Raw genomic sequence first — 27,125 nt, forward strand, 5'->3', positions numbered from 1 at the left:
AGCAATCTGCCCCAGTGTGTCCAGCAATCTGCCCCAGTGTCCAGCCTTTCCCCAGTGTGTCCAGCAGTCTGCCCCAGTGTGTCCAGCATATTACCCCCAGTGTCCAGCATTGCCCCAGTGTGTCCAGCAATCTGCCCCAGTGTCCAGCATTGCCCCAGTGTGTCCAGAAGTCTGCCCCAGGGTCTCCAGCATTGCCTCAATGTGTCCTGAAATCTGCCCCATGGTCTCCAGTATTCAGTGTGTCCAGCAATCTGCCCCATAGTCTCCTGTATTGCCCCAGTGTGTCCAGTATTCTGCCCCATGGTCTCCAGTATTTCCCCAGTGTGTCCAGCATTCTGCCCCATGGTCTCCAGTATTGCCCCAGTGTGTCCAGCAATCTGCCCCATGGTCTCCTGTATTGCCCCAGTGTGTCCAGCATTCTGCCACATGGTCTCCTGTATTGCCCCAGTGTGTCCAGCATTCTGCCCCATGGTCTCCAGTATTGCCCCAGTGTGTCCAGCAATCTGCCCCATGGTCTCCTGTATTGCCCCAGTGTGTCCAGCAATCTGCCCCATGGTCTCCTGTATTGCCCCAGTGTGTCCAGCATTCTGCCACATGGTCTCCTGTATTGCCCCAGTGTGTCCAGCAATCTGCCCCATGGTCTCCTGTATTGCCCCAGTGTGTCCAGCATTCTGCCACATGGTCTCCTGTATTGCCCCAGTGTGTCCAGCATTCTGCCCCATGGTCTCCAGTATTGCCCCAGTGTGTCCAGCAATCTGCCCCATGGTCTCCTGTATTGCCCCAGTGTGTCCAGCATTCTGCCACATGGTCTCCTGTATTGCCCCAGTGTGTCCAGCATTCTGCCCCATGGTCTCCTGTATTGCCCCAGTGTGTCCAGCATTCTGCCACATGGTCTCCTGTATTGCCCCAGTGTGTCCAGCAATCTGCCCCATGGTCTCCTGTATTGCCCCACTGTGTCCAGCAATCTGCCCCATGGTCTCCTGTATTGCCCCAGTGTGTCCAGCATTCTGCCACATGGTCTCCTGTATTGCCCCAGTGTGTCCAGCATTCTGCCCCATGGTCTCCAGTATTGCCCCAGTGTGTCCAGCAATCTGCCCCATGGTCTCCTGTATTGCCCCAGTGTGTCCAGCAATCTGCCCCATGGTCTCCTGTATTGCCCCAGTGTGTCCAGCATTCTGCCACATGGTCTCCTGTATTGCCCCAGTGTGTCCAGCAATCTGCCCCATGGTCTCCTGTATTGCCCCAGTGTGTCCAGCATTCTGCCACATGGTCTCCTGTATTGCCCCAGTGTGTCCAGCATTCTGCCACATGGTCTCCTGTATTGCCCCAGTGTGTCCAGCATTCTGCCACATGGTCTCCAGTATTGCCCCAGTGTGTCCAGCAATCTGCCCCATGGTCTCCTGTATTGCCCCAGTGTGTCCAGCATTCTGCCCCATGGTCTCCTGTATTGCCCCAGTGTGTCCAGCATTCTGCCACATGGTCTCCTGTATTGCCCCAGTGTGTCCAGCAATCTGCCCCATGGTCTCCAGTATTGCCCCAGTGTGTCCAGCAATCTGCCCCATGGTCTCCTGTATTGCCCCAGTGTGTCCAGCATTCTGCCACATGGTCTCCTGTATTGCCCCAGTGTGTCCAGCATTCTGCCCCATGGTCTCCAGTATTGCCCCAGTGTGTCCAGCAATCTGCCCCATGGTCTCCTGTATTGCCCCAGTGTGTCCAGCAATCTGCCCCATAGTCTCCTGTATTGCCCCAGTGTGTCCAGCAATCTGCCCCATGGTCTCATGTATTGCCCCAGTGTGTCCAGCAATCTGCCCCATGGTCTCCTGTATTGCCCCAGTGTGTCCAGCAATCTGCCCCATAGTCTCCTGTATTGCCCCAGTGTGTCCAGCAATCTGCCCCATGGTCTCCTGTATTGCCCCAGTGTGTCCAGCAATCTGCCCCATAGTCTCCTGTATTGCCCCAGTGTGTCCAGCAATCTGCCCCATGGTCTCATGTATTGCCCCAGTGTGTCCAGCAATCTGCCCCATGGTCTCATGTATTGCCCCAGTGTGTCCAGCAATCTGCCCCATGGTCTCCAGTATTGCCCCAGTGTGTCCAGCATTGCCCCAGCCCCAGACAGTCAGACATAAAGAAAAAAAAAAAAAAAAGTAAAATCCTCACCTCTCCCGTTCCTAGCGCAGGTCCGGTGCAGTCAGCGTCTCTCCGGCTCTGCGACGCTCAGGACAGAGAGGCAGAGCGGCGCGCACAGTAGTGACGTCATCGCGCCCTCTGCTCTGAGACGTCGCAGAGTCAGAGGACGCTGCAGCTGCCGGCGCCGCAGGAACCAGGAGAGGTGAGTATAGAGCGGGGGGCGGGGTCCGGTGGTGGTGGGAGCTGGCCCTGGTCGTGGCGGCGGACGGCGCCGCCCGAAGATTTAAAGGGGCGTCTTTTTTTTTTCTTCTCCTGCAGCGCCGGCCGCCCCCCGCATTGTGCCGCCCGGGGCGGACCGCCCCCCCCGCACCCCTTTTCCTACGCCACTGCAGTACAGTACATGTAGTACAGGTAGAGTACAGCACAGTATTTGTAGCCACAGACACCTCCTTGGTACAAACCCTAAAAATTAACACTAAAAAAGGTCCATAGCACTGGAATCGTATGGCGGATTAAAAAACAAACAAAAAAGAAAACTAATCAAGGGCACTGTGGGAATAAAATAAGAGTGAAAACAATCCACTTGTGACCTGGAGACAGATCCTCTTTGTAGGGGCCTTCCATGTTGGGGTCATATTGGGTCATCCTCCCACAGGTCAGCTGATAGCTGGATACAAGCAGAGCGCAGCAGCCCCACACATTGCTTAGTGGCCACAGCCAGGTACTGCGCCTTATCCTAGGCGCTGATACACTGCGACTCTGCGGAGGCCGATGTATAGCAGTGTACTGGTTTATATACATTGTTAGTGTACGTGTGCTTATCTGTTTATATGTATTGTAGAGTCACACACCGGCAGGGGCGGATTATCAGAGGGTCAATATGGGCGGTAGCCCAGGGCCCAGTGGTCTGGGGGGGCCCTGGGCTACCGCACTGTTGACCCTCTGATCATCTGTTATTCGAATGCCGCTGCCGGCGGCCGCCGCCGGCATTTATGTGCCCGCCCCCGGCCCCCTGCCGTAGCCGGTGGGCAGAGAGAGGGGGCCCGCATCGGGCCCCTTCTCATCTGCTCACCGGGCCCCTTCCGGCGCTGCCTGCGGCGGTTTCCTATTGACGTGCGGGCACGCGCCCGCACGTCAATAGTTAACACCAGCCGCCAGCCAATTGGAGGCTGGCGGCTGATGTCGGCCGCAGGCGCACACGTCGCCGGCGTCTGACGTCATTGTCAGTCGCCGGCGAGTGTGCTCTGTTGGAGGGAGCTCACCGCGGCGCTGGAGCGAGGACAGGTGAGGAGACTTTGTTTTTTTTTTTTTTTTTTTTTTTTTACAACGGTGGACTGGACACACTGAGGGCAATGCTGGAGGACACTGGGGCAGATGGCTGGAGGACACTGGGGCAGATGGCTGGAGGACACTGGGGCAGATGGCAGGAGGACACTGGGGCAATGCTGGAGGACACTGGGGCAGATGGCTGGAGGACACTGGGGCAATGCTGGAGGACACTGGGGCAATGCTGGAGGACACTGGGGCAGATGGCTGGAGGACACTGGGGCAATGCTGGAGGACACTGGGGCAGATGGCTGGAGGACACTGGGGCAATGCTGGAGGACACTGGGGCAGATGGCTGGAGGACACTGGGGCAGATGGCTGGAAGACACTGGGGCAGATGGCTGGAGGACACTGGGGCAGATGGCTGGAGGACACTGGGGCAGATGGCTGGAAGACACTGGGGCAGATTGCTGGAGGACAGTCACTGGGGCAATGCTGGAGGACACTGGGGCAATGCTGGAGGACACTGGGGCAATGCTGGAGGACACTGGGGCAATGCTGGAGGACACTGGGGCAATGCTGGAGGACACTGGGGCAGATGGCTGGAGGACACTGGGGCAGATGGCTGGAAGACACTGGGGCAGATTGCTGGAGGACAGTCACTGGGGCAATGCTGGAGGACACTGGGGCAATGCTGGAGGACACTGGGGCAATGCTGGAGGACACTGGGGCAATGCTGGAGGACACTGGGGCAGATGGCTGGAGGACACTGGGGCAATGCTGGAGGACACTGGGGCAATGCTGGAGGACACTGGGGCAATGCTGGAGGACACTGGGGCAGATGGCTGGAGGACACTGGGGCAGATGGCTGGAGGACACTGGGGCAATGCTGGAGGACACTGGGGCAGATGGCTGGAGGACACTGGGGCAGATGGCTGGAGGACACTGGGGCAATGCTGGAGGACACTGGGGCAATGCTGGAGGACACTGGGGCAGATGGCTGGAGGACACTGGGGCAGATGGCTGGAGGACACTGGGGCAATGCTGGAGGACACTGGGGCAGATGGCTGGAGGACACTGGGGCAGATGGCTGGAGGACACTGGGGCAATGCTGGAGGACACTGGGGCAGATGGCTGGAGGACACTGGGGCAGATGGCTGGAAGACACTGGGGCAGATTGCTGGAGGACAGTCACTGGGGCAATGCTGGAGGACACTGGGGCAATGCTGGAGGACACTGGGGCAGATGGCTGGAGGACACTGGGGCAATGCTGGAGGACACTGGGGCAATGCTGGAGGACACTGGGGCAATGCTGGAGGACACTGGGGCAGATGGCTGGAGGACACTGGGGCAGATGGCTGGAAGACACTGGGGCAGATTGTTGGAGGACACTGGGGCAATGCTGGAAGACACTGGGGCAATGCTGGAAGACACTGGGGCAATGCTGGAGGACACGGGCAGATGGCTGGAGGACACTGGGGCAGATGGCTGGAGGACACTGGGGCAATGCTGGAGGACACTGGGGCAATGCTGGAGGACACTGGGGCAATGCTGGAGGACACTGGGGCAGATGGCTGGAGGACACTGGGGCAGATGGCTGGAGGACACTGGGGCAGATGGCTGGAAGACACTGGGGCAGATTGTTGGAGGACACTGGGGCAATGCTGGAAGACACTGGGGCAATGCTGGAGGACACGGGCAGATGGCTGGATGACACTGGGGCAGATTGCTGGATGACACTGGGGCAGATTGCTGGAGGACACTGGGGCAATGCTGGAGGACACTGGGGCAGATTGCTGGAGCTGGAGGACACTGGGGCAATGCTGGAGACACTGGGGGAAATGCTGGACTTACTGGGGCAGATTTCTGGACACACTGGTGGTAATATTCTGGACACACTGTCTGGGGGCAATGCTGGACGCACTGGGGCAGATTGCCGGACACACTGTCTGGGGGCAATGCTGGACACACTGGGGGCAATATGCTGGAGACACTGGGGCAGATTGCTGGACACTGGGGCAATATGCTGGACATACTGGGGCAGATTGCTGGACACAATGGGGGCAGGACTGGAGGCATGGGCAGAATGTAGACACGGGGCATGATTGGAGACACGGGGCAGAATTAAAGACATGTGGCAGGATGGATACGATGGAGGCTGGTGGGGCAGGATGTGGAGATCATATGGGGTAGAATGGATACTCATGAGGGCAGGATGCGAGAGCATATGGCTGGAGCCAGGAATGAGACACACGGGGCCAGGGTGGGGAATATTATTACCATAGGGGATAATTAAGGGATATTGTTACTGCAGTGATGTATTTATTTTATTTTTTGAGTATACTGTTTTAAATGGGGGGCGGTCCTGTTACTGTGCAGAGTGACACTATATCGCCTTTTTTTCTTCATGTGGTGTAATGTAGAAGTTGTGAAAAATTAAGTAATGTGTTCTGCAAGCGGAGCTCGAGATAACTGTGTTATTTCCTGCAGAAACGAGTCCTGGCTGGAAGAAATGATGGCGGTCTGTGCTGGCTGAAAGATGAAGGACTTCACCTAGAGACGTCACTGGTGAGTCAGTGTTACCTATACAATGACACTATACACTGTATACTATATACAGTGGTCCTGTGTACAATGTCACCAGTGATCACTGTATTACCTATACACAGACACTGCATACGAAGTACAGATCTCCTGTGAATACTGGCACTTATGGTGATAGTATTGTGTTGTTGTTTTTTACTGATCAGTATTGTAGTATTCAGTCACTATGTGGTGGTAATATGTGGTCTGGTCATGGCGCGGTGGTATTTGATCCTTGTATGTAATATTATTCGATCACTGTGGTTGTAATTTGTGGTCTGGTCATGGTGCGGTGGTATTTGTTCCTTGTATGTGATATTATTGGTCAAAATATACCTAAATTGTATTGCAGATTCTAACAAATATTTAATAGGTTACAGTAGAGTAGGGCCCGGCCGTTTTTCTGGAATAATCTGGTTCGGGTATATCATGACCCCCGTCACATGACCCCCGTCACATGACCCCCGTCACATGACCCCCGTCACATGACCGGGGGGGGGCCCACAGTGTCTGAACAGCCCGGGGCCCTGGCTACCCTTAATCCACCCCTGCACACCGGTGTATGGATGGATTTCTGCTTTGTGTTGTTTATACCTGGGTATTTATTAATGTATCTGTTCATGTCTTGTCTTAGGTGCAGGACATCCACATTTATCCCCGGGGTTCCACTGATTACTTGCCGCCTGCAGTCACTGGATGTCACAGCACACCTCACTGCATAAATCAAACTCTATAATTAATGGTGTTTCCCTTCTCATAAAAACTTTTCCTTGTCATCGTACACAGTTACGAGAGTATGGAAAGGATCCGCGACCTTCCAAGAGGATTGTCATTTCTTTATTACTGATAGAAGAGATGGAGACACATTTAAAGGGGACCTGTCATGATTTATGCTATACATGTAAGTGAGCTATGGGCGACCCCTTTCCATACAGTGCAACGGTGCTCAGGAAGGGCTGGTAAGGACAGCAACTTCATAATGGCAACTTCATAGTGTAATGCAAAACTATTCACTCCTTTACGTAATCTCTCACTTGCTGTGTGTGCTAATTCCAGCTTAATTCAGACATGTTGATAATACAATAAATATATAAACCGCAGAAATCTTGCAATTTTCACACTTGTCACTAGGCCTTACACTAGACTCATACTTCCAGTTCATACGGATAACTTTTCAGTAGTCTCATTATAATCACAGACAAGATTACAATGACAGATAATATATGTATATGCAGTAAATAACACAGGATCCACCATTCACAATAGGTGATGTCACAGCTCACCTCCTCCTCCTGTGCAATGGCTGATGACATCTCTGCATACAGTACATAACACAGAATCCACCAATCACAATAGGTGATGTCACAGCTCACCTCCTCCTCCTGTACAATGGCTGATGACATCTCTGTATACAGTACATAACACAGGATCCACCATTCACAATAGGTGATGTCACAGTTCACCTCCTCCTCCTGTACAATGACTGATAACACCTCTATATACAGTAGATAACACAGGATCCACCATTCACAATAGGTGATGTCACAGCTCACCTCCTCCTGTACAATGACTGATAACACCTCTATATACAGTAGATAACACAGGATCCACCATTCACAATAGGTGATGTCACAGCTCACCTCCTCCTGTACAATGACTGATAACACCTCTATATACAGTAGATAACACAGGATCCACCATTCACAATAGGTGATGTCACAGCTCACCTCCTCCTCCTGTACAATGACTGATAACACCTCTACATACAATAGGTAACACAAGATCCACCATTCACAATAGGTGATGTCACAGCTCACCTCCCCCTCCTGTACAATGACTGATAACACCTCTATATATATATACAGTAGATAACACAGGATCCACCATTCACAATAGGTGATATCACAGCTCACCTCCTCCTCATGTACAATGACTGATAACAACTCTATATACAGTAGATAACACAGGATCCACCATTCACAATAGATGATGTCCCAGCTCACCTCCTACTCCTGTACAATGACTGATGACAGTTCTATATACAGTAGATAACACAGGATCCACCATTCACAATAGGTGATATCACAGCTCACCTCCTCCTGTACAATGACTGATAACACCTCTGTATATAGTAGATAACACAGGTTCCACCATTCACAATAGGAGATGTCACAGCTCACCTCCTCCTCCTGTACAATGATTGATAACACCTCTATATACAGTAGATAACACAGGATCCCCCATTCACAATAGGTGATATCACAGCTCACCTTCTCCTCCTGTACAATGACTGATAATACCTCTATATACAGTAGATAACACAGAATCCACCATTCACAATAGGTGATGTCACAGCTCACCTCCTCATCCTGTACAATGACTGAAAACACCTCTATATACAGTAGATACACAGGATCCACCATTCACAATAGGTGATGTCACAGCTCACCTCCTCCTCCTGTACAATGACTGAAAACACCTCTATATACAGTAGATAGCACAGGATCCACCATTCACAATAGGTGATGTCACAGCTCACCTCCTCCTCCTGTACAATGACTGAATGAAAATACCTATATATACAGTAGATACACAGGATCCACCATTTGAAATAGGTGATGTCACAGCTCACCTCCTCTTGGACAATGACTGAAAACAACTCTATATACAGTAGATAACACAGGATCCACTATTCACAATAGGTGATATCACAGCTCACCTCCCCCTCCTGTACAATGACTGACAACACCTCTATATACAGTAGATAACACAGGAACCACCATTCACAATAGGTGATGTCACAGCTCACTTCCTCCTCCTGTACAATGACTGATAACACCTCTATATACAGTAACATAGTAACATAGTTAGTAAGGCCGAAAAAAGACATTTGTCCATCCAGTTCAGCCTATATTCCATCATAATAAATTCCCAGATCTACGTCCTTCTACAGAACCTAATAATTGTATGATACAATATTGTTCTGCTCCAGGAAGACATCCAGGCCTCTCTTGAACCCCTTGACTGAGTTCGCCATCACCACCTCCTCAGGCAAGCAATTCCAGATTCTCACTGCCCTAACAGTAAAGAATCCTCTTCTATGTTGGTGGAAAAACCTTCTCTCCTCCAGACGCAAAGAATGCCCCCTTGTGCCCGTCACCTTCCTTGGTATAAACAGATCCTCAGCGAGATATTTGTATTGTCCCCTTATATACTTATACATGGTTATTAGATCGCCCCTCAGTCGTCTTATTTCTAGACTAAATAATCCTAATTTCGCTAATCTATCTGGGTATTGTAGTTCTCCCATCCCTTTTATTAATTTTGTTGCCCTCCTTTGTACTCTCTCTAGTTCCATTATATCCTTCCTGAGCACCGGTGCCCAAAACTGGACACAGTACTCCATGTGCGGTCTAACTAGGGATTTGTACAGAGGCAGTATAATGCTCTCATCATGTGTATCCAGACCTCTTTTAATGCACCCCATGATCCTGTTTGCCTTGGCAGCTGCTGCCTGGCACTGGCTGCTCCAGGTAAGTTTATCATTAACTAGGATCCCCAAGTCCTTCTCCCTGTCAGATTTACCCAGTGGTTTCCCATTCAGTGTGTAATGGTGATATTGATTCCTTCTTCCCATGTGTATAACCTTACATTTATCATTGTTAAACCTCATCTGCCACCTTTCAGCCCAAGTTTCCAACTTATCCAGATCCATCTGTAGCAGAATACTATCTTCTCTTGTATTAACTGCTTTACATAGTTTTGTATCATCTGCAAATATCGATATTTTACTGTGTAAACCTTCTACCAGATCATTAATGAATATGTTGAAGAGAACAGGTCCCAATACTGACCCCTGCGGTACCCAACTGGTCACAGCGACCCAGTTAGAGACTATACCATTTATAACCACCCTCTGCTTTCTATCACTAAGCCAGTTACTAACCCATTTACACACATTTTCCCCCAGACCAAGCATTCTCATTTTGTGTACCAACCTCTTGTGCGGCACGGTATCAAACGCTTTGGAAAAATCGAGATATACCACGTCCAATGACTCACCGTGGTCCAGCCTATAGCTTACCTCTTCATAAAAACTGATTAGATTGGTTTGACAGGAGCGATTTCTCATAAACCCATGCTGATATGGAGTTAAACAGTTATTCTCATTGAGATAATCCAGAATAACATCCCTCAGAAACCCTTCAAATATTTTACCAACAATAGAGGTTAGACTTACTGGCCTATAATTTCCAGGTTCACTTTTAGAGCCCTTTTTGAATATTGGCACCACATTTGCTATGCGCCAGTCCTGCGGAACAGACCCTGTCGCTATAGAGTCCCTAAAACTAGGGTAGATAACACAGGATCCACTATTCACAATAGGTGATATCACAGCTCACCTCCCCCTCCTGTACAATGACTGACAACACCTCTATATACAGTAGATAACACAAGATCCACCATTCACAATAGGTGATGTGACAGCTCACCTCCTCCTCCTTTACAATGACTGATAACACCTCTATATACAGTAGATAACACAGGATCCACCATTCACAATAGGTGATGTCACAGCTCACCTCCTCCTCCTCTTGTACAATGACTGATAACACCTCTATATACAGTAGATAACACTGGATCCACCATACACTATAGGTGATGTCACAGCTCACCTCCTCCTCCTCTTGTACAATGACTGATAACACCTCTATATACAGTAGATAACACAGGATGCACCATTCACAATAGGTGATGTCACAGCTCACCTCCTCCTGTACAATGACTGATAACACCTCTATATACAGTAGATAACACAGGATCCACCATTCACAATAGGTGATGTCACAGCTCACCTCCTCCTCCTGTACAATGACTGATAACACCTCTATATACAGTAGATAACACAGGATCCACCATTCACAATAGGTGATGTCAAAGCTCACCTCCTACTCCTGTACAATGACTGATAACTCCTCTATATACAGTAGATAACACAGGATCCACCATTCACAATAGGTGATGTCACAGCTCACCTCCTCCTCCTGTACAATGACTGATAACACCTCTATATACAGTAGATAACACAGGATCCACCATTCACAATAGGTGATGTCACAGCTCACCTCCTACTCCTGTACAATGACTGATAACTCCTCTATATACAGTAGATAACACAGGATCCACCATTCACAATAGGTGATGTCACAGCTCACCTCCTCCTCCTCTTGTACAATGACTGATAACACCTCTATATACAGTAGATAACACTGGATCCACCATACACTATAGGTGATGTCACAGCTCACCTCCTCCTCCTCTTGTACAATGACTGATAACACCTCTATATACAGTAGATAACACAGGATGCACCATTCACAATAGGTGATGTCACAGCTCACCTCCTCCTGTACAATGACTGATAACACCTCTATATACAGTAGATAACACAGGATCCACCATTCACAATAGGTGATGTCACAGCTCACCTCCTCCTCCTGTACAATGACTGATAACACCTCTATATACAGTAGATAACACAGGATCCACCATTCACAATAGGTGATGTCACAGCTCACCTCCTACTCCTGTACAATGACTGATAACTCCTCTATATACAGTAGATAACACAGGATCCACCATTCACAATAGGTGATGTCACAGCTCACCTCCTCCTCCTGTACAATGACTGATAACACCTCTATATACAGTAGATAACACAGGATCCACCATTCACAATAGGTGATGTCACAGCTCACCTCCTACTCCTGTACAATGACTGATAACTCCTCTATATACAGTAGATAACACAGGATCCACCATTCACAATAGGTGATGTCACAGCTCACCTCCTCCTCCTCTTGTACAATGACTGATAACACCTCTATATACAGTAGATAACACTGGATCCACCATACACTATAGGTGATGTCACAGCTCACCTCCTCCTCCTCTTGTACAATGACTGATAACACCTCTATATACAGTAGATAACACAGGATGCACCATTCACAATAGGTGATGTCACAGCTCACCTCCTCCTGTACAATGACTGATAACACCTCTATATACAGTAGATAACACAGGATCCACCATTCACAATAGGTGATGTCACAGCTCACCTCCTCCTCCTGTACAATGACTGATAACACCTCTATATACAGTAGATAACACAGGATCCACCATTCACAATAGGTGATGTCACAGCTCACCTCCTACTCCTGTACAATGACTGATAACTCCTCTATATACAGTAGATAACACAGGATCCACCATTCACAATAGGTGATGTCACAGCTCACCTCCTCCTCCTGTACAATGACTGATAACTCCTCTATATACAGTAGATAACACAGGATCCACCATTCACAATCAGGACACTATCAATAATGATGATGCCAGTCTTGAACCTATAACACCCGGTAGTACAGTGTGCATCTATGCCGGCCATGAACCTGCAGAAATGTCAACTATAATATACAGCAGGTTTCTGACGTACGTTACGGTAGATTTTTTGTGCAGTGTTAGGCCACTGCCCTTTTGTCCACATCACGTCAAGATTTTAAAAAAAGTGTTGGGTGCCGTAAAAAAAAGGCGAAAACTCACAAAAGTTTATAAAACCAACAAATTTTGTTACCTTTTTGCATGATTTTTCTGGCCTAAGGATGGATGATAAATTCCATGACTGCTCATCCCTCCAGCACTGCCCAGAGGACTCCAGGGCCATTATATATTTTGCCAAGCTGACTGATGAATTATTTTTCAATCTGATAATAATGTGATGAGAACAGGGGCACGTCTGGAAATAAATTTACAAGCGCTGCAGCATCAGTTCAATTAACAAAAGTCTAGGGACAAGATCCTTTCAATATATCTACATTTTTAGTTTCAATAGGTTTTTATTTAGAAATAAAAATCTCTCTCCCATGCAAGTGAGTACATATTATCATTTTTAATGGGAATGTTTTATTGGAGAATGAATAACCTATTGTTTAAATCAGTTTTTCTGCTAAATGTATTTTTGTTGCAGTGTTTTTTTAGCTATATAATGATCTTTGTTAAAAATAAAAAAATGCAATTCTCACAGCGGCCACTGGGGCTCGTTTAGACTCTAACTTCCTGTTGTTACAGGAAATGCACATGCACATTAGACACAATGGTCACACCCCCGACCCTATATTTTGTACTAAAGCATCTAATGAGCGTGGGAAAAGGTCAGGTGAAGTAAGCTGAGCTTCGACATCACTTTTTGTGCCTGGTGTATCCTGTGTTATCAGTTGTGTATAGAGGTGTTACATCTCACTGTAATCCTTCCTCTGATGATAATGAAACTGCAGAAAACACTCACGAGTCTACAATAGCACTGTGAAAAGTATAAGATTACTCATTTTTTTTTTTAATCAATCATAATATAAAAAAAAACGCTAAAAAAAAACCATATAACACAAAAACCTGATTTAAACAATTGGTCATTTCCTGACAACAAGTCATTAGTAAATTAAGGGTCTCTGCAATCAGTGCTTCCTTTATATTTGTTTAATTCTGCATGCCTGAAGAATGGAAAAACACCTTCATCTCCAGCATTCCCAGGGCAGCACTTCAGCCACCGATGACCCTCATAAAAGCTGCATCTGCCATTTACAGTCTTCCACCTGTTGTCCTCAGACATTCCTGCAGTCTTCCTTGGACTGGGCTGTAACCCGTTCAGTGCCAGGGTTCTTTTGAAAGCAGCTGATCCACAGTAGCGGTGGCCACCACGCATTGAATGGAATTGGATTTTGGAGCAATGTTCAAAGTTTTTACGTCTGACATTCACTGGAGAGTATAAGCAGCCGATCGGCGGGGGTGCCCGGGGTCTACATTGGTGACCTATTCTACCTATCAATGTATGAAGTGCAATTTGGACACATCATACCAAGAGAGCAATCACTGGAGATGGACATCATGGTCGGAAGAATAAAAGGTACAAGGAAGAGGAAGACCAGTGACCCAATGGCTCGATTCTATGAAGATAAGGGTGGAGAAGACCCTGGTGGACCTATCTAGGCTTACACAAGATCGATCTTCCATCAAGTCACCATGGCTCATGATCAAGCTAAAGACTGTTATTAATAATAATAATATTACTGGTGCTATACAAGAGTCCCAGCCCATCGGTGGCGTTTGTCCACCTTCGGAAGACAACGCAAACAAAGTATATACTCTCTGCAATCTACTGAAGTTTTTTCTTCTGGTGAAAGTGAGTCTATGACAATGTTACTAGGATATTTTCCTGGCGTATACTTTTGGCTGTGACCAGACACAACGTGCCCATAGCCTAAACGCTGTAAGCAGACTGTGTGCAATGAATTTGGACCAAGTAGGCACAGTGTGTGCATGTATACGGCATGTGCATGTACTGTATGTGGGCCGCATATGATCTGTATTTTCTGTATGTGTTTAGATTTACCCCTGATGAAGCCATTTATTGGAAAGAAGATCACACCAATCCTATTTGCGCTCCTTATATTTCCAGATGGGCAAAAGAGTGTGGTCAGCTACGCTTTTGTGCACCTCTGAAAAGACGGACACTGACAAAATAGAGCTCAAACGGAATCCATCTGAACTTTTTTTTTGTTTCATCCCAATGAATGGCTTTATCAGGGGCTCTTCTGAAACCCCAGAGGAAAGCCATGAAACCACTGGTGATTGTAGTATGCGCTTAGCCTGCGCGCTGTGAGTGGACTGTGTACTCAATGCAGTTGGACAGTGTATACATACGCAATGTAGCTTACCTAGGGTATACAAAATGCGGACAGAGTGTGCACTGTTTGTTGACTGTTTAAGGATTGTATATGGACTGTGTGCACACTCTATTCACCCCTGAAAATATTTGGTGTATAGTGAATGCATTGTATAATTATTCTATATTATTATTACCGTATGTATTATATAAAATAAATAATAATTCTTCACTTCTATAGTTTGGCCCTTATATATTTCCATTTTTAAGCAGCTGCAATCCGTTTTGCTTTTTCACTTATAAAAGTGATAGTTCTTGTTGTTTCTGCATTTATTCCATCTGGAAGGGGTTAAAATGTGTGCACCATAAAGTGAGCACATGCGGAGATCACATTTCTTGATACAGCTGTTGCGCCCCCACCGGTTTATCATGCCATTATCAGCCATTTTCTATAATTAGGAATGCTCACTGTTTATCCAAAGCCCTTTTTACAAATCGGTCACAACCCCCCCCCCCCCCCCCCCCCCCGGAAAAGTCGTAGCTGCCACTCACTCTACTGACTAAATGGTATCATGGGAATTCCTAAACTGTAGAGCAGCAGACACACCAGCAGAAACAATTAGCTGAGCTGAGAGTGTCCCAGCTCATTAGTATGGATGGGTACATGCGATTATCATGGTACAGTTCCCAAAAAAATGATTTACAAGTTGAACTTCGCTACTCAAAGTTCACACACCCAACTTTTGTTCCCAGAGTAATTACCTGACTATGTTTCCCTCCATTTTCCATGGGATCTTCTTCATCCATGTCTTCTATAACAAAAAGAGAACTTTCTGATGGATCACTTGATGTCTTCTCCGGGGATAGGTCTTCTTCTTCAAGACCATAATCTTCAGGCATGTCCTTCATAGAAAATGGGTCAACGTCCCATTCTTCTATAGCTTCTGACGTTCTTGGACTTTCCTTATCAATCTGGTCGAAAACCCCTCTTTCTTTCGAGAAGTCATCAACTAGATCTTCTGTTGGTTCCTCCATCATGGTGGTGAGCCCCTTGGCCGAATTGTCTAATACATTAACAAGATACAGTTCCATGTAAGGGCTGCTGACTCTTGGCTTAATACATGCAGAAACATCTCCTCCAAGATTATTTTCCATGATGTCCTCCTCATTAATTCCAGCTCGTTCATCATGGATAGAAGATAGAGGAAGTTTACATTGTTCTTTTCTTTTCAAACTAGAAGTATTGTCCTCTTGGCGTCCGGCTGTAATCACCATCTCTGGTTGCAATGCTTTTAGATTGTCTCTGGGGAAGTCTCCTTTTACATCTAGTCCTGGTGGCTGTGAGTGACTGGCACAGAGACCAGTTAAGGCATCCATAGATAAAGTGTTATTTGATCCTTCATTCGCCCCAGTCTCACCACTCGGGAACTTATCCCACTCATTTAGGCAATCCTGGTTTACTTTTGTCTCATCATCCTGGTCACTTTCCAGTAAAAAGACCGGCTCATAGCTTAGAAGAACATGCTGCCACATACCATTCTCGTAATCCGTCATGACATCAGAGCATTCCAAATAGTTTAGACAATCATCAAAAAGGTCCTCTCCTATGGTCCGTTGCTCGTCCAACTTTGGCTCTTGGGCTCTGCAACAATATTTAGAACCATGCCACATGCAGTAGACAAGATCAATGCTACTCGTGTGGCACCTAACCCTATCGTGTGGCTTGACGTGTCCTTCCAAGTCACCATTTTGATACGAATTTGTTTGTGTATTACATTTTTCGGAGCCAGGTTCTATTTTGGAATGTTCCGAAACCTGATCATCTTTTTCCAAAATAAATAAACTTTCATCTGCCCCCATAGCAGGTTCATAGAGGTTGATTCCTTCGAGGTCAGAGTTGGTGTCTTTCCCAGGACCTATCCCTTGATATCTGTAAAAATGCAAGTCCTCTCACTGTCAAGAAGGGATGTAATAAAAAGTCAATCTTTAGATTTTTTTTTTAATTAACACATGGACTAATCATGGAAGGTTGCCCTTGAATAAGTCTTGGGATCCTGTTTGAAAAATGTATGGGTACAAAGGTGTCCTTGTTTTGCTTAGAACTTGATAAGGAGATGAAGATTTGTAAACCTTTGGAATTCGAATGCTAAAATGTGTCACTCCTGATGATCTTCATATTCTATCTGGTGAGAATACCTAGAAATAGAATAGTAACTTAGTATGAAAAAGTAAAAATTGTAGGCTCAGAGGTATACAAACTATAATCATTAGTTTATGCAATTTTCACCAGTTTCCTCTCTTCAGGATCTACATTTAATTTCCAGTTGTCTCTGAGCTACTGGGAGGAGACTAGTTGCTATAATGTCTCCCACACACAGAACACACAGTTATGAGGGACTCCTGCTCTACCGTCTCTATGTAGCTTATGTTCAGAAGAAGCAACAGCATGAGATTACATTATACAGAAGTACTGAGCAGTGTAGCTGTGAATCCAGGACTGCTCTGAGATAAAACACTTGCTATTAAATTGCAGCACAATGAATCTTTTCTCTCACTATGTCCTTCCTCTTTTCACTCCCTTTTCAATGTGCAGCTGTAATCTGATCCCTCAGTGACCTGGCATACATATTTGTTTGGACCAATATGAATTTTACAAGGTTTTCAAAGCGAATGGTGAGTTCAAGAGATGGTGGGAGGAGAAGTGGCTCATATGTGGAGAAAGAAACTGATTTCTCTTGTAAAATATATTACAAGCTTGTACTATTGATTTATGCAGAGTTTGTAGAAACAACTATTAAAGGTGGTAGAATTTGAGGACAGCATATTTTGGAACTATATGGAGGTATTACGTTGGTGATGTATAGCAGTATTATTTTTGCACGACTTGACAATATAGCAGTGGGATAAAATTGCCTTAAAAATTGCAAGCATGCAGAGGTTTGTTCCTTAGGGCTTCATCTTGTATTAATCCACCCCTGAGCTATGGAGCACAAGCTGATGCTCTATGTAAAATCATGTGCCGAGGAAAATAAGAATCATGATCCCGGGAACGTATTTAGACACGGAAAATGTGTTACATTATTTTGCAGTCCTATGCAAACACTTAACTCATCACTGATATTTCAAACTCAACTCTGTCTGACACTATAAAGGCAAATGCTGTGGAGGTGCAGAGGTGGGGACTGTGTACCAGATATTGGGTCCTAAAATTCTGACCTTAGTATAAATAATAATAAAACAAAGGGCAGATATGATTCCGGGGATTTGTCTGCGCCGTGTCAGCGTCTTTACCGATATGGATTTTCCAACATAAATCAGTCACTGGGGTATTATAAGCAATCAGACACGCAGCTCCTGTGCACATTGTTAAGCTTCTTAGCTTGTAACAGCACACTAAGATTCTTCAGAAAATACCAGCAAAGTCAAAGGAGACATTAGCCCCTAAATGACCACCGGCCATGATTTTATGGCTTCCATTAAAGGGGTCATCTACTACTGAACAGTCAAATGAATTCCCGCTGTTCCTGGAGTGTGACGTGACATTGTTGTGTTACAGGCCAGCTGCATCTTTTCTTTATTTTATCAAACTGTTTATTTTATCATATAACCGTTTTATAAACACTGCCTGAAACTTTTGATGGGGTATATTATTTAATACTAGTTCGTTCTTCCTGTTCTAAAACGTACCCTAAGTCTCCTGAAGGGAATTACGCTACTGTCTTTGGGTTAGCTTCGGACCCGTTTAATAGAAGCTGGTGGCAGCCTACATTTGTGCAGGCTTTTGGGTGTCGTTGTAGCGACTGCGGCGTTGATAATTATTGTTCCTGCCTGAGTGGGAGTAGTTGATCGCGTCGCTGCAGCGTGCCCAATAGCCAGTACATAGCAGGCAGCCTTTCTGGCGACTAATTACCCAGGGTGCAGTACCTAATCTGACCTGAGAGTAAGGGGGGCGCCAGAGAGCTGCAAGTGTTAAGTGGAACTGTAAGCGGGATATACATAAATCCCTGCAGTTCGTGGTATATTGAAGAGCAGTGGGATACCTAGAATAAGCCCCTGCTGTAAACTAAGAGGTCAATAGCCTTGTGTGTGTTTTTTCCTCACATTGTGGAGTGGAGGGATAACTAAGATAAACACCCCTGCACATATGATAGCCGTCTGTTGGCCTAAAGTCACCCCGATCCGTGACGTAGGGGTGACGGTCACGGTGTGAATCGTGACAAATTGACGAGGGCCAACAGCCCGAAACATTGTGTCTGCGAATTGAGATACTAATTTGGCTTTTATCCTAAGTCATATTGCACGACTCGTTAAAGGGTTGATTGTGACTTGTAGGATCGCTACTTCCAACAGGTGGCGCTATAGAGTTTAAGTCCTCTTTTTCTCAAAAGAGGCAAGTTGCATAAATTATTTTATCAAAGCAGATGTCCGTCCTGACAAAATAATGATGGGCTGCAGCTGAGGTGCAGCCAATCACTGGCTGCAGCCGTCCCATCACGTAAGACAACAATATCATGTCACTCTGGACAGAGCCACTTCAGGAGGTGAGCATGCACTATTTTTATTATAATTTGGCTTTTTAATTCATTATACTATGGCACTGTACAACCCCTTTAATTGGGCCTAAAGGTCCCCATGCAGATTAGACTAATGTCAGCCAAACCCAATATCAGCGGGCTCAATAGACAGTCTATTCATTTTTGGACTTCTGATCCTTTTGCTGTTGGTGTATTATGCCACCAGCAGAAGGGTTTTAGCATTGTCTATCTCAGAGAGAGAAATAGAGTACTCAACAGAGGGCACTGGAGCAATTGTTTGGCCAATAGCTATCACTAATGACTATCCAAAGTGTTACATAGGATGCACTGAGATTGCTGTGTATAAATCATATAGGAGGCACTGAACTGCTGTTACACATCACATAGGAGACACAGACTGCTGTATATACATCACATAGGAAACACTGGGACTGCTCTACATACATCACATTGGATGCAAGGAGAGTGCCAGGTTTCGTTATATATGTCACTAAGGTTTGGGAACCTACCTTTGGCACCACTCTATTGAGCTGTGCACATGCCTATTTTGATATTGGATGCAAGGAGACTGCTGTATATACATCACATAGGAGACACTGACACTGTAGTATATGCATCACATAGGAGACACTAAGGCTGCTGTATATACATCACATAGACACTGAGACTGCTGTATATACATGGCGTATGATACCCTGATACTGCTGTATATACATTACATAGGAGACACTGAGACTGCTGTTTATATAGCACATATGAGGCACTGTGACTGCTGTATATACATCACATAGGATACACAGAAACTACTGTATACATCACATAGGATACATGGAGACTACTGATTACATCTCATAGAATAAAATGAGACTGCTGTATATAACACATAGAATACACTGAGACTCTCCTCTATACATCACACAGGACACACTGAGAATGTTGTATACATCACATAGGAGACATTGGGACTTCTGTTTATATATCACATAGGAGACACTGAGGATGACGTATATACATCACATAAAATATTATTATTATTTTTATTATATTAGTATATTATTATTACTTCCATTTGAAATCTATTTATAGACAGTCAGATAATGGCCCTGTAAAAATAGCTTTCATTCTTATTATTTTTATTATTATTTATTCTATTTTTATGCCCGTCAAAGTTATATTCACAGGCATAATACACTGAAAAACAAAAGCATCTATGCAATTCCTAAAAAATGTGCACAAATTAAAGTCTGTCTTTCCCTCCCTCCCAAAACTGCTGACAATGCTATGTACTGTAACAGGTAGAGCAGTCAAAACATACCATGTCATGGTCATGTAGGTTACATGACTGAGGAATTCCCCTAGTGCAGCAATTACAAGTGTCCGAGAGGCAGTCCCTTCACGTGCAGAGTCCTGGGCTCACTGCACTGGACTGTCACAAAGACCTTGTGCTATCGCACATTTACAGGACAGGATTAAAACTCCTCACATCAAGCAGGACATAGACAGGAGAACATAGAAGCACTTCAGCACCGCTCTTGTCTCTGCTTTTGACATCTACCCAGCTCTTAATGAGCACTATGTACAGAATAGAAGCATCGGCGGTGATCACTTGAATGCTGGTAGAAAAAAAAATCGCACTCCCAAGTGATACTTTCTGATCTCTTAGGGGAGGAATGATGTAGAATATGTACTATATACCAGTGGCATAGCGCTAATAGCGGCAGGCCAGGAGGTCACTATGGGGCCCATGAGTTGGGGAAGGGTGGTACCGGCATCGGGCCTCGCCCCACCATGCATGCACACAGGAGAGGCCAGAACCCACCTGTACCCTTCCCCAGAATGGGCAGAGGCATGACTCCATGACATGGAGGTGAGTTGGGGGAGTTATCAGTTAGAGAGGGGTGGGCCCGAATTTAGGGGCTTTATAAGGACAACAAGGGGACATGTCAAGCATAATCCAGCTCTCAGGGGTCAGTAACAGTCCCGCCTGCCCTCACTTAGGTGCTAGCATTTGGCATTGTTGATAGTCTGGGACAATTTGGTGTCACTTTGGCGGTTGGGGGGTCCTTGAAGTTGGTTCCAAATTGATCTGGGGGATCCATCAGGATATGGATTCTTCAATTGAGAAAAGGTATTTTTTGATATGGTGATTTTGGGGAGGACTTGTCGGTTCCCTGGAAGTCTAAATGTACAATGGAATCCTTTGGGTTAAGGTGCTCCTGAGCAAGTGGGGTAACGGCTCGAAGCAGTTATGGTTTATGGTTTCGGTTTTTAGTAATCACCAGATTTTCGGAGGTTCAAGGACCCTACCATTATTATATTAAACTTGAATTTTTTTTATCTGTCTGTTTAAATGAAGGCTGCAGTGGCCAAAATTATTGAGCCATTATACCATGTAGGGCTGTGTGTGGGCCATTATAGTGTTTGGAGAACTATGTTGGGCCATTATACTTTGTGAAGGGCTGTGTGTGGGCCATTATACTGTCTGGAGGGCTGTGTAGGCCATCGTACTACATTGGGGAACTGTGAGTGCTATCATTATTCAGTGTTGGGGGATTGTGGGGCCACATATATAATGTTAAAGGACTAAGGGGGATATCATAATGTGTTCATAGAATGTGGGGCCATCAAAAAGTGCTCAGAGAATGTGAGGAACGACATACGGTGTTGGGGGATTGTGGGGACCATCATACAGTGTTGTGGGACTGTTAGGGCTATTATAGGGTGTTAACGGTCCGTGGGTGTTATCAGACGGTGTTGGGGTACTGTGAGAACAACCATTATATGGTGTTGGGGGACTCTTGAGCCATCATAATGGAGAAGGGTGCAAATAAGACTTGCGTTAGGGGGACCCGTGATTTCTATGTACTCTCCTGCCATATACAAACATATATATACACACACACATATACATACACAACCACGATTCCCAAAAAGTTGGGCCACTGTGTAAGATGTTAAGAAAGCAAGAATCAAATGATTTGAAATTTTATAGCCATTTTTTCTTCACGGCAGAACATTGGACACAGATCAGAAGTAGAACGTTGGACATTTTTCAATTTTATTTTAAAAAATGATGGTACTCATTTAGAGATTGATGTTAGCAGCACATCTCATCGTGTAGCATTCCTTTATTTTCTTACAACAGTTTGTAAATGTCTGGGAAGTGAGTAGACAATTACTGGAGTTTGGGGAGACTTGTCTGATGTAGGATTCTCGCTGCTCTATTGACCGGGGGTCTCATTCATTAGATGCTTTCAATTGGTGAAAGGTCTGGACTACAGGCGGACAATTCATTTCCCAAACTCTTCTTCTGCGGAGATGTAGTATGTGGTTTAGCATTGCTTTATTAAAACATACAAAGACTTCTCTGAAATAGACGTTGTCTGGAGGGAGCAGATATTGTAAAACCTTATTAAACTCTTCTCGTGCCTTTCATGCGTAAGTTGCCCATAGACACTAATGCCCCCCATACCATCAAAGATGCAGAAGATGTGCGCTGATAACAAGCTGGATGGTCCCTCTCCTCTTAAGTCAGCAGGACACAACGTCCAAGGTTTCCACGAAGAAATTCAAATTTGATTAATCTGCGCACAGTAACAGTTTCCATTTTGCCTTCATCCCTTATAAATAAGCTTTGGCCGAGAGAAGACGGCAGCGTGCCTGGATTGTGCTGATATTTGGCTTCATCTCTTGATGGAGCTTTCACTCTCATTTGTGTATTGCAAGGGGACTTGCACTCACAGACATTGACTTCTAGACCTATTCCTGAGCCCTTGCAGAATCATACCTGTCAATAAATGCTGCTGCTGCCTGAGGATCCGGAGTTCACGAGGCTCCAATATTGACCGTTGACCTCATTCCTTGTGCATATGGATTTCTCCAGAATCTCTGAATCTTTTGATGACATTATGTCCTGGAAATGGTGCGATATTCAAAGATTTTGCAATTTTACATTACAGAACATTTTAAAATGTTCCACAATATTTAGATGCAGGTGTTCATAGATTGGTGACCTCCGACCAGCTTTGCTTCTGGGAGACTCTGCCTTCACTCACGTGCTCTTTTTATACAAAGTCATGTGACTTTGTTTGATTTTGAGGAGAAAAATAAGAAAAAAAATATTTTTTTAACAAAATGGTGGTGCTTATAATCTTTGCATCTTAGGCTACTTTCACACTAGCGTCGTTTGACTTACGTCGCAATGTGTCATTTTGGAGAAAAAATGCTTCCTGCAAAGTTGCCCCCAGGATGCATTTTTTCTCCATTGACTTGCATTAGTGACGCATTGAGACGTATGGCCACACGTCGTTTCCGTTCAATGTAACGTTCAAACGTTCAATGTAACGTTTTTTGTGTGTGTCATGACCGCCATTTTCGACTGCGCATGCGCGGCCGAAACTCCACCCCCTCCTCCCCGTTCATCGCAATGGGCAGCGGATGCGTTTTAAAACTGCATCCTCTGCCCACGATGTGCTACATTTAACACATTGTCCGTCGGACCGACGCAAATGTGAAAGTAGCCTTATTGCTTACCGGCGGTGGTGGCTGCGGTGAAGCGGGGTCCCAGGGTTGCTTCTGGAGGAGGCAGTAGTGGGGTGATGCGGCAGGCCGCAGTCAGGGATAAGGGGAGGATCAGATGTGCGGCGCTCTGCTGCCAGGTGTCTCCGGGTGCCCGGCGGTTGCTGCGTGGGTGTCTGGCGCTGCCAGGGGCTCTGCCGAAATTTTGCAACAGGCCAGAGCCCCGGCACTTCAACGGTTCCATGTGCGGTGGTCTCCGGGAATATGGCTGCTGCCGGGGGCGGCACATGCGCAGATGGTGATCTAGGGACCAAGATCTCGAGAGATGAGATCTCAGCACTGAAATCTCATTTCTCGAGATCTTGATCCTGAGATCTCCATCTGCACATGTTAACCCTGTCTAAACCCTGCGCTGGTGCCATCTCATTTCTAACGGGAGTAATTTTTTCAAATTACATGGAAAAATGCCCAACTTTCAAATTCTGATCTGTATCCTATGTTCTGTGGTAAGTAAAAATTGGCCCCATTTTCTTTGATGAGAGAAAATATCGTTGGTGACCCTGGCCTATTACATGGTGATCACAAAAAAGCGTATACAATTTAGGTATCCACCCGACTGTAAAAAACTTGAAGAATTCCATATTAAAATTATTATTGTTTTCATTATATTAGCATATTAATTATTGTTATTATATTTTAGATCTATCATAGACATTCAGAAAATGAGTATAACAATGTATTTAGTGTGAAATGAGAACAGTAAAAAAAAAAACACCAAATATTGTTTTTTATTCTATATTTGAGTTACAAAAAAAATAATTATCTAAGTTACACAGTAATGCAAAACAAAACAGGGCCAAAAAATATTATAAATTCCCAGCAGGAAAAAAAAGAAAAGAAATAAATCTGGAAAGGCAAAATTGGCTGGTCACTGAACAGTTATCAATCCTGATTATTAAAAAGTTAGTATAAGGTTTTTTTTTCATATTTTAATACAATTACCGAAAATTGATGACATTACCAAATACAATGTATGTCGCAAAGAAAAACAATGAAAATCAAGGCATTGAAGGAGTATTTCTCATGGTTATTAGCTACAATAAATGACTATTTCCGCCCTTATAAAGTTCAACTGAATATACAAAAAGTTATCGTTGGCACAAAGACTTGTGTGAATGCAACAACCCCCGTGTGGCACGAAACATTTTATTCCCTCGACAGAGCCCGTCCGCAATGATTTTATATTCTCCATGTTTAGAGCCAGACATGAGAGTGTTTAATTCCTCCATTAATGAAGTTCATCGTTAAGTGCCTGGCAGGGTTCATGTTAACAAGCCAAGATTCAAGTATTTCTCCAGCAGCAAACACTTGAATATCTAAGGAGTGAATATTTATGCCTTACCTTAATATTAAGACGGAGTTGATGAAAAGCTTGTGATGCCCGCTCGTACCTTTAATGTCTCCTCTTCATCTATTTTTATCTATTTGCCAAGTAAATGTAACTGAGACTAGCAGCATGCGCGCTCTCGGAGTGTAAGCTTACACACCCGCGCAACATTAGGAAAATTTTACTATGATCAGTAATACATAGCTTGGAGATCGGCCACATAGCTTGGGAAATATCTCACTAGTGGGCAATAACTTTATTTTGGCATTTTAGACACAATATAAAAATCAGTTCTAAGACAAGAACTAGATGTGGAGGACCTGGCATGACGTTCCATTAAATGATTTTAATTAGCACCATGTAATACTTCATTTCACCTGCGGGGGAGCTGTTGGTTAATTGAACATTTATTTCCAGGATCTCTTACATGTATAACATCATTTGTGCTGTTTATTTTTTGTCTTGTAGTAATCGTTAATGTTTTATTGCACTAAATTCTTGAAGATTGCGCACGTAGTTAACAATATGAGCACAATCAAATTGCTCTTTATTACTTTCCCTTTATTTTTTTGTGCCTTCTTAAAGCAAATAGTCGTGTGGTCTGCTAAAAGGTGGCAAAAAAATTAAGCAAAAAATTGAGGTGTTCATAAAATCACGCAAAGGAGTGGAAGTACAGTTGAGCAAAAATATTGAAACTTTAAAAAAGTCACAATTTATGAATCAGTCGAAAATATCTAGGAAGACCAAAAACATGCTCACTTTGGTGAATAAAAAACATGAACGCATATAAAATAAATTAAAAATGAAGATGCAAATTAAAAGAATAATGTGGCTCAAGTTAAAGGCAGGTGAAAAATACCAAAAACTATACATGAAAGGTGCAAATGCAAACATTCAGGCCCTATGCATTTAGTTTATTTGCGAAGGTCCCTTATAATAAAAAAGGGATTGTCCAAAGTGATCATGCTTCTTATTTGTTATACTATTATTACCTTCTTTCATATTTAGATGATGTCAAATATTTTTTCATTGGAATCGTTTAAAGTTTTTTTTTCGGGAGTTTTAACAAATTTAGGTAAGAAGAGGAAATGGGTTAAATAAAAATTAAATAAATGAAAAATCAGCTATGCGCAATTCTTCAATCCTCTGCCACTTGTCACGTTGCAGCTATGGAGGATGATGCAAGCTCCACTAGATGGCAATAGAGTGGAGGGAGGACAACAAGTCTGCCAAAGCAGACCTGCAGCACTGCAGCGAAGCTACCACCAGGTGGCAGCAGAATAGTCAAACAAGCCGGGTCAAAACCTAAAGAGTAACACGGTACAAAGGGAAAAAATAAGTACAGAGTCAGGGCAGCGCCAGAGGGTCAGTACCAGAAGCAGGAGACAAAATCAAGTCAGAACCAAAGCCAAGTCAAACACCGTGAAATCCAAATACAAAAGGAAACACTAAGTCGAGACGGGGTGAGAGGAAGGAACAGACACAAGCAAAGTCAGCTAAGGCAGCAGGACAAATCAGAGTAACACCAAAGTCAGATACTAATGCCGTATGCAGAAAATATAACTGACACCGCCTGCAGGGTGCAGCGGAGCTAAATAGCAAACCTGAACCCAGAATGAGGCAGAGCAAAGTTAACCCTTGACATGACCAGACCGGGAAAGGGGTAGCCAGGACTCAAAACCCAGTCTGGATCATGACACTACTTCTTACGGTGGTCATGGTTGGTCTCCTGTTTTTTGTTGCACCAATCACATACCACTCCAGGGTTCAGAAACCATCACAAAAAACTGCGGCAAAATAGCCAGCAAAGCTGCTTTAGGAAAAAGCATGACATTGCTGTCGGAATTAGGGTTTTGTATACATATACCCCTATTGGGGATTAAATGTCAGTTCAGGATGGGTAGGACAAAAAGAGGTCAGCCAAGGTTAAGTTGGTTCTTAAAATGTAAAATTAACGCAATATTGGTTAAATTCCTTTATGCGATAT

General features: G+C 44.9%; 1 protein-coding gene across 1 annotated transcript in view; it reads right to left on the reverse strand.

Moving 5' to 3' along the window:
* The window catches only part of LOC138672525 (golgin subfamily A member 6-like protein 22), a 65,693-nt gene extending 40,455 nt beyond the window's left edge, over positions 1-25,238 (reverse strand). Inside the window, exons 1-2 of the mRNA XM_069761011.1 lie at positions 25,154-25,238; positions 15,461-16,894 (exon numbers count right to left, since the gene is read on the reverse strand). Of these exons, the coding sequence (XP_069617112.1) occupies positions 15,461-16,558 (1,098 nt within the window). The 5' untranslated portion in view covers positions 16,559-16,894; positions 25,154-25,238. The remainder of the gene's footprint in view (positions 1-15,460; positions 16,895-25,153) is intronic.
* Between the last annotated feature and the right edge of the window lie 1,887 nt (positions 25,239-27,125).

This window comes from Ranitomeya imitator, chromosome 1 (assembly GCF_032444005.1).
Source record: "Ranitomeya imitator isolate aRanImi1 chromosome 1, aRanImi1.pri, whole genome shotgun sequence".
NCBI classification, from domain to species: Eukaryota; Metazoa; Chordata; class Amphibia; order Anura; family Dendrobatidae; genus Ranitomeya; species Ranitomeya imitator.